Source organism: Citrus sinensis, chromosome 2 (assembly GCF_022201045.2).
Source record: "Citrus sinensis cultivar Valencia sweet orange chromosome 2, DVS_A1.0, whole genome shotgun sequence".
Taxonomy (NCBI): Eukaryota; Viridiplantae; Streptophyta; class Magnoliopsida; order Sapindales; family Rutaceae; genus Citrus; species Citrus sinensis.
Window position 1 is genome coordinate 27,273,329 of NC_068557.1, and position 15,482 is coordinate 27,288,810.

The 15,482-nt window shown below is 35.5% G+C and overlaps 3 protein-coding genes across 10 annotated transcripts in view; 1 reads left to right on the forward strand and 2 right to left on the reverse strand.

Moving 5' to 3' along the window:
• Nucleotides 1–1,347: 1,347 nt before the first annotated feature.
• LOC102614306 (probable potassium transporter 13) lies at nt 1,348–6,603 on the forward strand. 2 transcript variants are annotated; one of them, XM_025095178.2, is made up of 10 exons: nt 1,348–1,718; nt 1,882–1,927; nt 2,180–2,411; nt 2,516–2,764; nt 3,111–3,161; nt 3,448–3,708; nt 3,789–3,841; nt 4,003–4,117; nt 4,874–5,128; nt 5,219–6,603. In XM_025095178.2, the coding sequence occupies exons 2-10, from the start codon at nt 1,925–1,927 to the stop codon at nt 6,199–6,201; spliced, it is 2,202 nt and encodes a 733-aa protein (XP_024950946.2). In that variant the 5' UTR covers nt 1,348–1,718; nt 1,882–1,924; the 3' UTR covers nt 6,202–6,603. The 2 variants fall into 2 exon arrangements, with proteins under 2 accessions (XP_024950946.2, XP_006468415.2); XM_006468352.4 differs by lacking the exon at nt 1,882–1,927.
• Nucleotides 6,604–6,758: 155 nt separating this feature from the next.
• Nucleotides 6,759–7,411, reverse strand: LOC102611826 (uncharacterized). The gene has a single exon (XM_006468345.4). The coding sequence runs from the start codon at nt 7,261–7,263 to the stop codon at nt 7,015–7,017; it is 249 nt and encodes an 82-aa protein (XP_006468408.2). The 5' UTR covers nt 7,264–7,411; the 3' UTR covers nt 6,759–7,014.
• Nucleotides 7,412–10,977: 3,566 nt separating this feature from the next.
• The window catches only part of LOC102612114 (probable LRR receptor-like serine/threonine-protein kinase At1g56130), a 36,110-nt gene continuing 31,605 nt past the window's right edge, over nt 10,978–15,482 (reverse strand). For all 7 annotated transcript variants that reach the window (XM_052435343.1, XM_052435345.1, XM_052435344.1 and 4 more), the window contains 11 exons: nt 15,087–15,149; nt 14,811–14,855; nt 14,673–14,734; nt 13,825–14,204; nt 13,483–13,678; nt 13,218–13,379; nt 12,878–12,996; nt 12,524–12,734; nt 11,947–12,178; nt 11,661–11,811; nt 10,978–11,538 (listed from right to left, as the gene is read on the reverse strand). In XM_052435343.1, coding sequence (XP_052291303.1) covers nt 11,128–11,538; nt 11,661–11,811; nt 11,947–12,178; nt 12,524–12,734; nt 12,878–12,996; nt 13,218–13,379; nt 13,483–13,678; nt 13,825–14,204; nt 14,673–14,734; nt 14,811–14,855; nt 15,087–15,149 — 2,032 coding nt within the window. In that variant the 3' untranslated portion in view covers nt 10,978–11,127. The remainder of the gene's footprint in view (nt 11,539–11,660; nt 11,812–11,946; nt 12,179–12,523; nt 12,735–12,877; nt 12,997–13,217; nt 13,380–13,482; nt 13,679–13,824; nt 14,205–14,672; nt 14,735–14,810; nt 14,856–15,086; nt 15,150–15,482) is intronic.

Below are 15,482 nucleotides of genomic sequence, written 5' to 3' on the forward strand. Positions count from 1 at the left end.
TAAAATAAAAAAGTTATAAGGAAAGTGTGAAATTCAAAAGGTAATACAAAAGCAATGCTTTCGAAGGCCATCAAATATACCATCAAAGTACAGCAATTTTCGAGTGGTTAACTGCTCATAACCAAAAGCAATAATAATGGCGGTAACGTAATGGTAACCAAAATATCTAACTTTGATTTCTTTTAAAATTACTTAATGTAGATGTTTCTTGACAATGAAGAAATTTTAATGCATAATGCGGTGGTAACGATCATTTTCACAACTTCAAACTTATGCCAAACTATTCTTATGCCGTTTTCTAAAACTCCTTCAATTATCATTTGGGACGCAACTATAACTATATATATATATATATATATATATATATATAAAGAAATTTGGAACGCAAATTAGAATCACAAAAGTTAATTGGAAAAAAAAAACAGAAAGAAAGAAAGAAGAAGAAGAAGAAGGAAGTGTGATAACAACATATGGGCCCCTTGAGTTTTAACGTTTTGTCAGGTAAAGGTATGGTTAGTTTATTTGCAGGAAACAAGTCCAAGATGCCTATGGAATATCCTACTCATCCTCTCATAATACTCATTTTTTTCCCCCATAAAAAAATAATAATGTTTTTAACAAGATATTTTTAGAATAATAAACACATTTGATAGTTGTTCCAAAGACCACCACAAAAGCTTAAAAAATTTAAGGTTTTTTTTTTTCAAAGGATGCATGTTAGACCTTTTCTCCCCCAAAATAAAGAATAATTAGCTTAGACGTACAAATTATGTCATTATCTAAAGGGCGACACTTACTTTGACATTTATTAAGAATGTGATAAATGTTTTAAAAATAGGCATAGGTGGCATTCTATTGAGTTTACTGTTAAAATTAACAGATTTAGGTATTAAAAATTAAATTAATTATTTTGCCCTGCATTAACTGATTTATTATTTTTATATAAGACTTATTGAGAAAAGATGACAACAATTATCTTTTTTTTTTAACTCAAATTTAATTACCAATAATGGTTGCAAGAAAAATCTGGGCAGAACAAAAATAAAAGAATTCTCATAGCAAAATAAACTGATTTACAGATATGCTGGTGTATTGTTAAAATAAAATTATTTATTTATAAAAATTATATATCAACTAATAGGGGATCAACTGCATATTTATTTTAAAAATACTTATCACTTTTTTGGTGATAAATGTCAAAATAAGTGCCACTTGGGTAATATAAACTCTAATTTAAAAAAATTAGGGATCTGAATGTTAATATACCATAGAAAGGGAAATTTATCGTTTTTGGCGCCCGGAATAAAAACCTTGTGAATCCAGCATCCTATACGTCTCTCATTAGGCTGACCTTTTAATTAATCTCTCTCCCTATAAAATCCATCGAGTCATTGACCGACCCCATCTCTCAATCCTCTCAATCTCATTCATTCTCGCACCTCTCTCCCGGAAGAAAGTACAACTCTGAACAGCACACGCATAATTTATAAAAAAAAAAAAAAACCACACTCTCCTTCTCCATCTTATTTTTCGGAAAAGTTTTCTGCCTTTCCTTTATATTTAACATATCATTAAATGCCCATTTCCGTATCAGATACATTAACTCAATTCCCACATTTCACATTCACTTTAAAATACATTTTCCATTTCAGTTTCTTTGTTCACTGATCATCTTTATGGATTCTGAATCCGGAACCCCCACCCGGGACTCTCAGCTGGTTGGTACTTTTTTAATTTTTTTCTTCTTTTAAAGTGCCGAACTTGTTGATAGTTTGTAGTAATTAAAATGTATATGAAAGTTTTGTTGCTTTCGTTCATTTTTAGTTTGGTTTTACAGAGTGTAGTTCTGATTTTAATATTTTTTCTTGGTTTTTTCGATAGAAATTTCCCCCCCGAAATTTATTGAAAAACTGACATTGATTCGATGGTATGTTCTTAACTGCCCGGCTTTTGTTTGATTTTGAAAGAGCATGCAGTTAATGTTCACTTACCCCACTCACTTACAGTTGATATCTAGAGCTAGTGATTCTGTACCTGTTCTGCAATAGTTGTGAATCAAAAGCTATGGTGCCTCAATCCCAATTCCCAAATATACCCATAATCTGTTCATGAGTAGAGCATTGATAAATGGTAGTTCTAATAATTTCTAACTTGTTGATGGTTGTTTTGATACTTGCAGAAATGGTATAAAACAACTCTATGCCTAGCATACCAGAGTTTTGGAGTTGTGTATGGTGACCTAAGTATATCGCCAATCTATGTTTACAAGAGCACTTTTTCAGGGAAGTTGAGGTCTCACGAGGAGGATGATGAAATTCTTGGGGTATTTTCTTTGGTTTTCTGGACTTTGACAGTAATCCCACTCTTCAAGTACATTATATTTGTCTTAGGAGCAGATGATAATGGTGAAGGTGCTCCCTAAAGACCTGCATGTTTATCACCTTATTTATTCAAAGATTATATATATACATGTCTGCAATTTGTTTGGATTCCTGAAGGAGAATCATTCCTGCAGGCGGAACCTTTGCTTTGTATTCAATACTGTGTCGGCGTGCAAAGGTTGGTCTTTTGAGTGCTTCTCATGCACCAGATGGTGACATATCTGCTTGCAGTTCTCAACTGCCCCTCAAGGAGACGAGGGGCAGTGTGCTGCTAAAGGAGTTTTTTGATAAGCATCATAATTCTCGAATTCTACTACTGCTGGTTGTGCTTCTGGGGACCAGCATGGTTATTGGTGATGGCATCCTGACACCAGCAATGTCTGGTATGATTTCTTTCCTTCGGTACATACATTTCTCATAGGAAGTAAAAGTCAAATAGTCATAGATTGATTGATGATGGTGCATGGCATCATGTCATGGTCCCGTCTACAGATCCTGTCAAATTGGATGCAACTTTTAGATATTGCAACTGAATTAGCTTCAATGAATTGCTTAGTTCTTCAGCTGCTTCATTCTGTTGAATGTATTAAGTCATGCTTTTCTTCATTTGTTTTTTGGTTGATGCACTCATCAGTTAGTGCACATGTCCCTGTGTCCCTGGAGGGAGACAGAAAGAGTTTATTGAGTTACATCATTTCAACTATTAATTAGTTTCTTCTTTATATTCAGTTCTCTCTGCAATTAATGGCATAAAGGTGAAGGCTACAGGTTTAGATGAAAGTAAGTGAAAGCAGCTTCTTTTTTTGGTCGCTTTGTATAGAGCTTTGATTTTTGTATTTTTTTCACACTTGTTCAATTTGATCGATTTTTGAAGCATAAGCTGTTTACATGTGCATTCTTCCCATTTTCTATTGGAAGTTCCCATGAATCTATATTTATTATCGTATTAACTAATGCCAGTCCCTGTAATTTCCCTCGGATTGAGCCAATATAGCAAAAAACAATTTCACTCACTTTTCTTTGGCGGCTCTTTGTTGAACTTTTATTTACTTATTTTTTGATGCAGATTATACTGTTTTGATTGCTTCTTTGATGCTAGTGGGTCTGTTTGCACTTCAACATTTTGGGACACATAGGGTTGGCTTTTTGTTTGCTCCTGTCTTGTTAGCATGGCTATTATGCATTAGTATTGTTGGTTTCTACAACACAGTACGCTGGAACCCCGGAGTTGTAAGAGCTCTCTCACCATATTATGTGTATATTTTCTTCAAAAAGGCTGGAAAAGATGGATGGAGTTCTCTTGGAGGCGTAGTTCTCTGCGTTACGGGTCTGTTTGTTTCTGTCTAAATCACTCCACTTTCCATTTAACTCTAGATTGACTGAAATGAAAAGTTATTCTTTGAGCAGGTGCTGAAGCCATGTTCGCTGATCTTGGTCATTTTTCTCATCTTCCTATCAGGGTGAGCTGTTCTTTCTACTTGAACAAGTTTTTAACAGTTTAGAGATGAAAAAGAATCATACGAGTCCATGATTGATTCTGATGCAGATTGCGTTTGCAGTTTTTATAGTTAACCAATTCTGGCTTCCAGATTTCTTGTAATGATATGTTTCTTCTGGGCAGATTGCATTTGCTACTGTAGTTTACCCTTGCTTAATTCTTGCTTACATGGGTGAGGCTGCTTTTTACACCAAGCATAAAGAGGACCTTGAGAGAAGTTTTTTTAAAGCCATCCCTGGTAAGCTTTAATATTTCGAGGACAGTTATTTGATTGGAGATTTTTCACTGGTAAATCAAAATATTTACTGCTGAAGAAGTGATGTTGCGCTTGTGCTATCTATTTATTGTCTCCCGGGAACCATGTTGTTTACGTATTTAATATTTTAATTCTTAGTATGCTTTTTCTTTAACCAGATAAGTTGACTGGATTTCTTTGATTTGAAACTTTCTTTTTACAACTTGCCTTTTAGTTTTATAAATTGGGTATTAGATGAACTTTGTTAGCTAAAGCATTTTTAGTTTGCAAAATATTATTTGTAAGAGTGTTGCACCTAGTTGCATGCCAAATCAAACAATCCTGTTGACTGGCTCGGCCTCTGGTTAGGTTCAGCTTTCAGTCATTTTTGTCGTTTTTCATGGTTGTGATTGTGTGAAGCTATAAATGAATGATTCTTCTTGCATGGTTTCACAGTCTCCTTTTCTCTGAATATGTTTCCAATCCACTCATGGGGTGGTTTGTAGTTGACATATATTGTACTTTGGTGAAGTCAATTGTGCAGTCAGCTGTATAGAATTTAGATTCAAGTACTACAGCCTCTGCCCACAAATGTTATGAGATTGTTCTATTTGAGGGATAAGCATTAAAAAAGGATAAGCTTGGATTACTGATTATTTTTCTTTAGTTCTTGTTTATGTTTGAAAGTTGATCAGTTTTTCTATTTCTAATTTATACTTTGATTATGTTCTCATTTTGTGTCTGTTTTCTTCTGCTCAGAGGCTGTATTTTGGCCAGTATTTATAATTGCAACTCTTGCCACAGCGGTGGCAAGTCAGGCAATTATTTCTGCCACTTTCTCAATTATCAGTCAGTGTAGGGCGCTGAGTTGCTTTCCTCGTGTCAAGATAATGCACACATCAAACCAGATACATGGGCAGATCTACATACCTGAGATGAACTGGATCTTGATGATTTTCTGCCTTGGTGTGGTTGTTGGCTTCAGAGACACAGATATGATAGCCAATGCATATGGTACAAGCTTTGAGCTCCCTCCCTCTTTTCTCCTCTTTCTCTCCCTTAAGCTCACTTAAGTTAACCTATGGGTTTTCTTTTTTCCTTTAGGCCTTGCTGTCATCACTGTGATGTTTGTTACCACCTGCTTGATGTTTCTTATAATTGTTATGGTGTGGAAGAGGAAAGTTCTGGTGGCTATTGCTTTTGTAGTTGTTTTTGGATCCTTGGAATTGTTGTATTTATCTGCCTGCCTGGCTAAAGTCCACAAAGGTGGCTGGCTGCCCCTTGTTTTCTCCTTAGTAACTCTCTCTATTATGTGTATCTGGCAATACGGGACTCTAAAGAAACATTCCTATGAGTCTCATAACAAGGTATGCTTGGATATGCTTCTAACTGTGGGACAAAATCATGGTGTAACTCGTGTTCCCGGCATTTGTCTAATCTACTCCAATGTGATCTCAGGGGTCCCACCAATGTTTGCCCACTTTGTTACCAACTTTCCTGCCTTCCACCAAATCCTCATATTTGTTACTCTTCAGTCTCTCACAGTTCCATATGTTCCTCTCAATCAGCAATTTCATGTTAGCCGCATTGGGCCTCAAGAGTTCCATTTTTTCCATTGCATTGTCCGGTATGGTTATAAAGATGCTAGGAAGGAGATTTATGCTTTTGAGAGTCATTTGATAGATACTGTGGCTGAGTTTTTGCACACCAGCAGCAATGATTGGGATACTGGAGCCTCTGGAGGAGAAATGATTGTGAATCATCAGCAGTCAAGCCCACAGGTTGATGCTGTTGTTCCGAGAGTGGAAAATGGAAATGGTGGTGGAGCCATGCAGAAGAAGGTGAGATTTCGTGGTGTGGGATGCAACAACAGGGAACTGGAGGAACTAGAGGAGGCTAGGGAATCTGGTCTGGCATACATGATGGGCAATACGTGTGTCCTGGCAAGTGAAACATCTTCGTATCTGAAGAAGTTTGTAATTAACATTGTATATGGTTTCTTGAGACGGAACTGTCGGCGTCCAGCAACTGCCCTCGGGGTACCAAATGCATCTCTTATAGAAGTAGGTATGGTTTACCGCGTGTAATATCATCAATATCATTCTGCTTAGGTTGTAAAGAATATTAAACAAGGCGGAAAATGGTTGGATTAGTATCAGCCGGGCTCTGCCATGGCGCTAGATGGATTTTCAAGTTGCATGTCCTTAGGCAATGAGTTGGAAAGGATAAGAGACGAGGCATGGCATGGGGATTTACTAATTACAAACAGAGTATAGAATCTGACTGCAGTTTATTCACCGTTACAGTGACGGACATGTTTCTTTGATTTAGAAAATGCTTTTGAAATTGTAGGAAGGAATACGGAGAAACTAGAAAACTATTATAGAATGATGTAATTAGTTTTCTTTCATTATGTAATTAATTTTTTTTTTTTGGTACAATTTCATAAGTTATGCTTTCAATAACAACTCATTATCCTATTTTTCCAACATGCCAATGTAATTAATTAAGAGACGGCAAGCCAAGATTTTGAAAATATAAATTTAGGAAATAAAGACAAAATTATCCTTGGATAAAATTAGTAGTATTGCAAATAAAATCGGACATGCTTATTTTTGGAAAATGATTCAAGTTGCAAATCAAATAGGCTCTTGTGCAATTGAACAAATTTTATTACGGTTGGTGTCAAAAATATAATTGAGATTACAACCTCCGCTATTGCCCAATTGAGTCTTCTTTTTCTATTACATTCACACTCGCACACGTTTAATAAAATAGAACAGAAGAACGCACAGTGTTACTCACAGGGACACAGTAACATTTGCACACACCCGGAGCAGAAGAGGGGAAAAACAATATCTGCACATGCTGAAGAAGCAAAACAATGAATTAATCAGAGTCTAGACGTTGGCTGAATTGTCAGGCTTGAATTTAGTAGCAGCAGCAGCAGCAGCAGCAGCAGGAGAGGATGGGTAAGTGAATGTAGTAGCTTCACTGCCTGTGCCTGGCGGAGGCGCTGGCACCCCAAAAACTTGTGGATTGGTTCTGATATCTTGTCTTCCTCTAGCTCTTCCCAAGTAATAGCATCCAAATCCAAGCAACAGGCTGAACAAGATCAACGGCAGGGATATCACCACCACCATACCCATCTTTATTTGATTTGATGATCAGAAATCGCAGCAAAAGAGAGGTTTATATAAGAATAAGAGAATAAGAGAATAAGAGAGAGCTATGAATGGACTATGATGTTGACGATGATCTGGAGGTTTCGGATTCTCTCTTCCTTTAAAACAGGTTTCTTTCTCAACGGTTGGCTTAACGTTCAAGCTCTAACGGTTACTTTTATTGTTGGGCCAGTTACTTTCAGACAAGTGGCTAGATGCGCTGGATTTCATTCAAATGAAAGGAGCTTCGGATAATAATAGTAAAAATAATACTACTACAAGGTTGCTTTCTTGCGAATATGAGGAGAATTCTCATAAGAGAAAACAAGGTTAAATAAAGGTAGTTGTTAAGTTATATAATCATGTAATTTACATAAATCCAACACTTACTACTATTAACACATATTTAGATTTTATTGTTTATATTTTTATATTAGTAGTAGTAAATGTTGAGTTGATGTAAGTTATATAATTATGTAACTTAGCAAGCACCTTAAATAGATATTGAGATGGCTATTCATCCCCGCAATTATAAAGGTATAGTATTTTGTTGATTCTTGTTATAATTTTTTTTAAAAAAAAAAAAGACCCCATAGAGCCTTCTCATGGTGTATGGAGCCTTCTCATGGTGTTCGGATTCAACATGTGCCAAAAGCCCTCTAATCAGCCGACCCATTTTCTATCTAAACTAACTTTTAACTGAAAGCTATGATTTCATAATTTTTAAACCAGTGTAATAGAACATGAAGCGAAAAAGAAGATGGAAAGATGAAGAATAATAATACAACATGCTTGTTACCTCAATACATTAATAAGGGTAATTAACGGTCTACAAATACATTTTGTTTGTTATTTTGAGGAGGACTTGTTTCATTTTATTTACGTGCATTGATGTCTTCCCAAAATCAGAAGTTTTTAATGAACTTCGGGAATGTTGACTGCCACTCGTAGTCATATAACATTTGTTTGCGCTTTACATACGCATCGACTGTAATTGCTAGAAATAGCCCCGCAAGAGAAATTCAAGGCACGGTAAGAAGCAGATGATTCCTCTGTTGGAGAAAAAAAATTCAGTTTTTAAGATTTAAAAAGAAAAATTTTTTTAGGATCGATTTCATACAATATATAAGAATTCATAATTTAAAAATCGTACCTTAAAAATTTGAGAAAATAAACAATCTTTGCTTTTTTCTACAAAGTGATTTAAGCTCACAGATTACGATATGTCACTACCACCCCTGTTAGATCACGATCCGTTACCACAGCGCTGGTTAGATCACGATCCGTTACCACCACGCTAGTTAGATCACGATCCGTTACCACCACGCTAGTTAGATCACGATCAGTCACCAAATAATCTTTCGGATTATGATTCAGGTTTGATCTGCACTTGACGTGTGAGGGCTTTTATCACCACTATAAGCAATTAGCAGAAGAAAAATTTTCTCTCAAATTTAGAGAGAAATTTTTTTGTCTCTGATCTGTATAAAGTGGCTGCTCCTGCTTTTGGAAAAAAAATAAGCCTTTTTATATCTTTATCTAGTGAAAATCTTAGACTCCAAAAAACAAAAGTCACGATTACTTACTTTTTCTTGTCATAAGGGCCCACCTTGTAAAATAACATAAGATCCCTTAGAAATAAACACATTATATGGAGCCTCGCACTAAATAATATATTTAAACTTTTAACCCAAATAGTTAGTTATCTTGCTTATTAATCCAGTAGCGGCGCAATCAATTAAATGAGCTAACCTGATAATCAAATTGGTACATACAATAGTGGATACAATAATTAGACATATAATTAAACTAGCTAAATTATTTAATTCTAAATCTACTCCACTAAAAGATTGGAACTGACCTCCATAATTGTATGATATCCAAGATAGTGTTCTCGAATAATAATTCGAACCATGCTACATTGATTTCTTTACTGCATAATCATTTGTACCACATCGTTAATTAAATCGATATCTCAACTGTCTAATCGATTTAATAACATCTTATTCCTTGATACTTATTGATTTTCTTTAATGATCATTTTCAACATACTAAATATGTTGACACACTCTGACTAGAGAATTCTATTATCAAGTGCTGAAAACCCATTACCAGATGTGTCGTACAAATTTTACTTTGTTAATCTATAATTTCAATACTCATAATTTCTCCCACCAAGATACTGGGTAATCTTGACCACAAGTGTGTGTTGCGCTTATTGGTAACTCAAATGTAATAATAATTACAATTATGAAATCATAACTAACTCAAGATTAAGATTACAGTAAAATTAATAGCTATGAGATTTAATAAGTCTGACAGTTATTTCAAAGTTAATTAAATCGCATATGTGATCCAGCTCAATGTAGTTAAACTACATCAGTAAATTCATACATGATTAAGACAAATCATTCAATTAATTTACTACAGTCTAAACCTAAATAAAGTGCCCAACTTTATTTATCAACTGCGAACTTAATTTATTTAATCATAAGATAACTTGTATTTATGTCTTCTGTGAATCCACATGGTGATCACATAAATACATATAATATGATTAAATAGACTTTACTAAAAAAATTATGCAATTAAGATATTTATTACAATTAAATAAACTATGCAATAGATAGGGATGACAAAAATCTCCACGGGGACGGGTACCTTCGCGGATTTTCCCCATTCGGGGAGGGTATAAGAATAATTTCATACACAATTTCTTATTCGGGGAAGGGACAGGGAAAATTTTTTACCCAATTTCTTATTCGAGGAGGGGACGAGGATGAGGTGGAATCCCCATCCCCTACCCATTTCCCCATTTTAATTTTTAATTTTAATTTTATTTTTTAAAATTACTAGTAAATAAATTATAAAATTTGAATTATAAAATTATAAATATTGGTAAAAATAACAAATATCAAAATATTTATATTATTAAACTTTTAGGCCTAATTAACTAATTAAAGTCCTAAATTTTTATTTAGGACATTAAAAAAATCAGGTAAATTCTATTAGCCCAAAACTTTGTTTTAATTTTAATATTCATTAAATGTTTTAAACTTAAATCTATTTTTAATTTATTTTTAGATGTTATAATTGCCCACAGCGAATCACAATTTTAATATCTAATTTAATCTAACCTAATCTAATCTAATCTAATATTTACTCTTGATTTGCTCCGACTTAATTATTGTGCTGTAAAGGGAATAGTCCACATTTATAAAGTGCCCACGCCACCATTGAAAAAGTTAATTTTGAATCTAAATTTAATTTTATTTGTAACAATTTTGTATTAGACTATTAATTTATTCACGATAGTTTGTAAAAGAAGTTTGTATCCATTTCATGCTGCGTTACTTACTAATTTAATGTATGTGACTTTTGTAATGGATATTAATGTAAGATATATTTCAAACTGTACTTTTTATTTGAATTTTTTATTTTAATATGATTAACTGAAAATCGAAAATAAAAAATATATTAGTTATTCGGGGATCGGGGACCCTTGGGATCCCCTATTATTATTCGGGGATCGGGGACCCTTGGGATCCCCTATTATTATTCGGGGAGGGGATGAAAATTCTCTCAAGTAATTCTGACAGGGACGGGGAGGGGACGGGGACATACGCAAAATATCGGAGATGGGTACGGGGAGATTGCTCCCCTCCCCTCCCCTCCCCATTGCCATCCCTAGCAATAAACTTTACTCAAAAAAATTATTTATTACAATTAAATAAACACAAATGCTTTGAAAGAATATATTTTCCCAACATCCTCCACCAGCACTAGGCTGTCTTTGTTTCAGAAACTAGCAAATAGTAAGATCACAGCAGCGAGCGACAAAAATATTTCTCACCTCCCTTCTGCTATGATAACAGCTAGCTGTGTGACATTTACTGGGAAGAGTAATGCATCAATTCCTTCACTATGATCGTCAACTGGATTTTCTCTTTGGCTTTTCTTCTTGCTGTTACTTCTTTTATTAGATGATGAAGGCGTTGGCGTGTCTTCGTTCAAAAAGCTTGCTGTTATATCTTTAAAATCCCAACCTGTCAAATAACTTGGCTTTGAAACAACTGTGCCAACTTCTATATCCCCAGCAAGCATGGCCACAACGCGTGACATTGGTGGCCTCATCATTGGTGATGTTTGAGTGCACAAGAGAGCTACTCCTATCACCCGAAGAGCTTCCTTGTCGTTAAACTCTGTTAATGTAGGATCTACAAGCCCGAAACTTTGATTATTTTCATGGAGATTCCAAGCCTAGAAACATCATATAGACAATAATTCAGATAAAGATTTAAAAAATTAAGTTTCTTTAACCAGAAGAATGCAGAGATAAGAAAGGAAGAAAGCAGAATTAAGTTCAAGATTATTTTCTTCACCCATTCGAGAAGATAAATCTTTTCCATATCCAAACTTTTGTCAGAGCTTGCTCTTCCACTTATGATCTCCAACGCAACAACGCCAAAACTGAAAACATCGGCCTTCTCTGTCAAGTGTCCGCGCATTGCATACTCCGGTGCCAAATATCCACTACAAGATCAATAGTTATCGATCAAAATCTCCAAACTCCATTGTATCCAAAAATTGGAAGATAAGGCCTGTATTATGCACTATGGAATTATCATTTTTGGAAGAATGGTAAGAAGAAATGTTAAAGGAGATTACACGGTCCCTGCAACTCTTGTGCTGATGTGGGTTTTCTTGTCATCATACAGCTTTGCCAATCCAAAATCCGATATCTTGGGGCAGAGCTCTGCATCAAGTAAAATATTACTTGCTTTGACATCTCGATGTACAATCCTAGGCCTGGATTCTTCGTGAAGATAAGCCAGCCCTCTTGCTGTTCCCAAGCATATGCTGAACCTGGTAGGCCAATCCAGATGCAATTCATTGTCTCCTGCAGAAATGTTGGCTGCAGTGGTTAGAAATTTATGGAGTTACAGAAGGGCAAATTGACAATTCATTTATCTGCATGAGGTCTCACTGAGACATTGTCAATCAGCTTTAGGATAGTGATTGTGGCTAATTTGCAGTTATGGACATTGTCTAAACAATATATTCTGGATTTAAGATTACAAAATAGATCATGCTATTTCCAAAAGTCAGTGACTCAGCACTTTCTTCTTTGAATTCTTTGCCTCAGCAACCAAGTTAAAACACGGCGTTTGCGCTATTTTCTACTACTTATTAGTAGTAAGAATGAATTGATTATCATAGAGTAAGAATGAATTGATAATCATACCGAACAATACTTGATCGAGGCTTTTGTTTTCAAGATACTCATAAACAAGGAGGCGCCTGGCTCCTTCAATGCAGCATCCATACAATCTCACAAGATTGCGATGTTGCACTGCAGATATGGTAGCAATCTCATTTACAAATTGATTCTTCCCTTGGTGAGATGCTATTGAAAGTTGCTTCACAGCTATTACTCTCCCATCAGATAGAGTACCCTGTCAAGTACAACATTTAACAATTTGAAAAATATCCCCTACATCCTAGTGAAAATTGCTTTGTTTTCTAGTTGCAATGTCAGGCTATGATCACCCATTGATGGCAAAGCCAGGATGCAAGACAACTATGAATTAGCTGTTACCTTGTACACAGGTCCATATCCTCCCTCTCCAAGCTTGTTTGAACGGTTAAAGTCTTTTGTTGCAGATCTCAACTCAGCATAGCCGAAAATGTTTGGTTTAGAGCCTATCCCAACTAGCACTGCAGGCCCAAACCAAGACAAAAATTATGGACAGAGTATAGGATGGGATACCATAACTGTTTGTGATATCAAAATTACAAAATAATGAAGGATTTATATGACAAAAGATGAATTAAGTGGAACATCTACCAATATGGAATTACAAATTCATTGAGTTTCATGAACAAGCTTGCTACAACTACTATTACATATTGTTAAATTGTCAATGGACTCTTCTTACCTTCCTCATCATCGTTGTCTTTTTCTCTCCACAAGTAGAACATTATAGATATCACTATCAAGCCCAAAATTCCAAGAGGTACTGCAATGCCAACAATCAACCCTGTGTGGTTCTTATTCCCCGGAGTACTTGGGGGTAATCCACTTACAGATGGTTTGAAAGCTGAGCAGTAAAAACTCAGTTATTAGGAGCAGAGAAGCATGTAAGCCATTTTATTTATTATATTCCATCTTAAATGAAGATTCACTCGAATCATATGCTTTACCTGAAACGACACTGAGAGCTGAAATTGCTGGTCCATAATTACCTTGTTTAGGTATGCAGCAGGTCCCTTTACCAGCCCAAAATAGGTGAATTTCGAGATGGTTTTCTGACACAGTAGCACTGAAGTTTTTTATAATAGCTCTGTTAGGCCCTCCCGCCTCCTTTGATATGTCAAAATCCTTCCACCGGAGAGTTCCCTAGAAGATCGACAATTAGAGATAGAATTATTATTTCTCAATGCATAAAGAGAGAGAGAGAGAGAGAGAGAGAGAGAGAGAGAGATTGTAATCTCGGAATCACATGATCTCCGGCTCCAAATTTTTGGTTCAGGGCATTTGTTTACCTGAACATAGATATCAAAAACACGCCTTCCACGACTCTCCCACCTTTCTGTGCTTGGATCAGGAAAATTTGTTTCTGCGAATAACAAGCTTACATTATAAGGTCCATTCACAAGACCCAGGCCATAGTATCTAAGTGATCCGGCGGATATCCTTGACGTCTGATAAAGCTTTGGAGTCCTGGTGCCCGTCACTTGATCTTGAGTGTTTAGCACATAAGATGCATTTTCTCTTCCATTAAACAGACCCACTTTACTAACTGCCCATTTTTCTGTATTGGTCACAACAAAGGCCGATGCGCCAAGATATGAGTTATCACCCTCATACACTATGTTATCAGCTCTCATTTCTGGACTAGCACATTTGATTGAGAAGTTTGCATCTGCAAATGCAAAGACAAAAATCGCTAGCTATTTTCAGATTGAATTCCGACATCAAATTTCAACAATTTTTTTGCATAAAGGTCAATAACTGGGTAATAGGAAATCATTCAGGCAGTGTTTTTTTTATTTACACATCCAGCACGTTACAAATATTTTTCAATTCTCATCACATGCAAACTCACTTTATCACATCAAAGCTTTTTAAAGCCAAGATGGCTTAATACACCAAATTTACAATGTAACTACTCTACAATTTCGACTGACAGTGGTAACAAAAATTATCCCCACTTGCAACAAAGCTACCTGAAGTCATATTTAAAACTTCTGTACTACTTCCTGCTCTTATTAAAGTTTTTTCCTCAGCAATTCAGAAGTATAGTTAGACAAGCGTTCTTTCTTCTTAAGTGTGGAGCCACAATAGCTTATGAAAATATGGTACTGCAAACAGCACAGAGAAGGCAGCTTACATTGTGGAGCATTTCTATTGCATGTGAAGTTCCTCTGAAGACAGTTCAATCCTGGAAAGACACTGGCAAGCACAGAGAACAATTAGTTCACATTATCTGTTAACATGATTAAAGGAAAAGTAAAGGACCAAAACTCACCTTATGTTTGATATGTCAAATTTGAAGTTGTTCACTGCCAGATTCCTATACAGTTCCATGCAATGCATTAATTGTAAAATTTTTGGACAGAGATGCAAGGGCAAGAGACTTCATGAAATTCTCATACAACTGTTATAGTACAATGATAAAAGTAAAGAAACTAGGACCATTGGTTTAGTATGAGCAATAAGCTTGACAAGGTCTGAACTCCAGCACAAAGAGGCAATTCTAGAAAATGAAGATGAACGGAGCATTATCATAGTTTAAGAGACATACATTTGTAATTCTGAATTCACCCACAATGGAAAAGTTCCTGATAGATGATTATGAGATAAATCTCTGCAGGAAAAATTTTGTTAAGCACTAGTAAACAAGTTCAAACATGTGAACCAACGTATATATATGTTAGACAAATAAAAAACCTGGCTGAGTATATTGTTTTGTTCCCAGAGAAAGAAGCCAGAAGTCACAGCTGATGCATGCATGGAAGATGATAATCACTGGCCTAAATCTAAAACACTTTCAAATCGAAACATGCAACGTATATTCTCATGGTTTGAATTGCAAGTACTGAGGAGAAAATCAGTGTTTATCTGTGGGTATAAGGGCACATTGAGGAGCAAGCATAGGAATGAATTTCTAGAATTTTTCTTTCAATAAATCAGAAAGCTG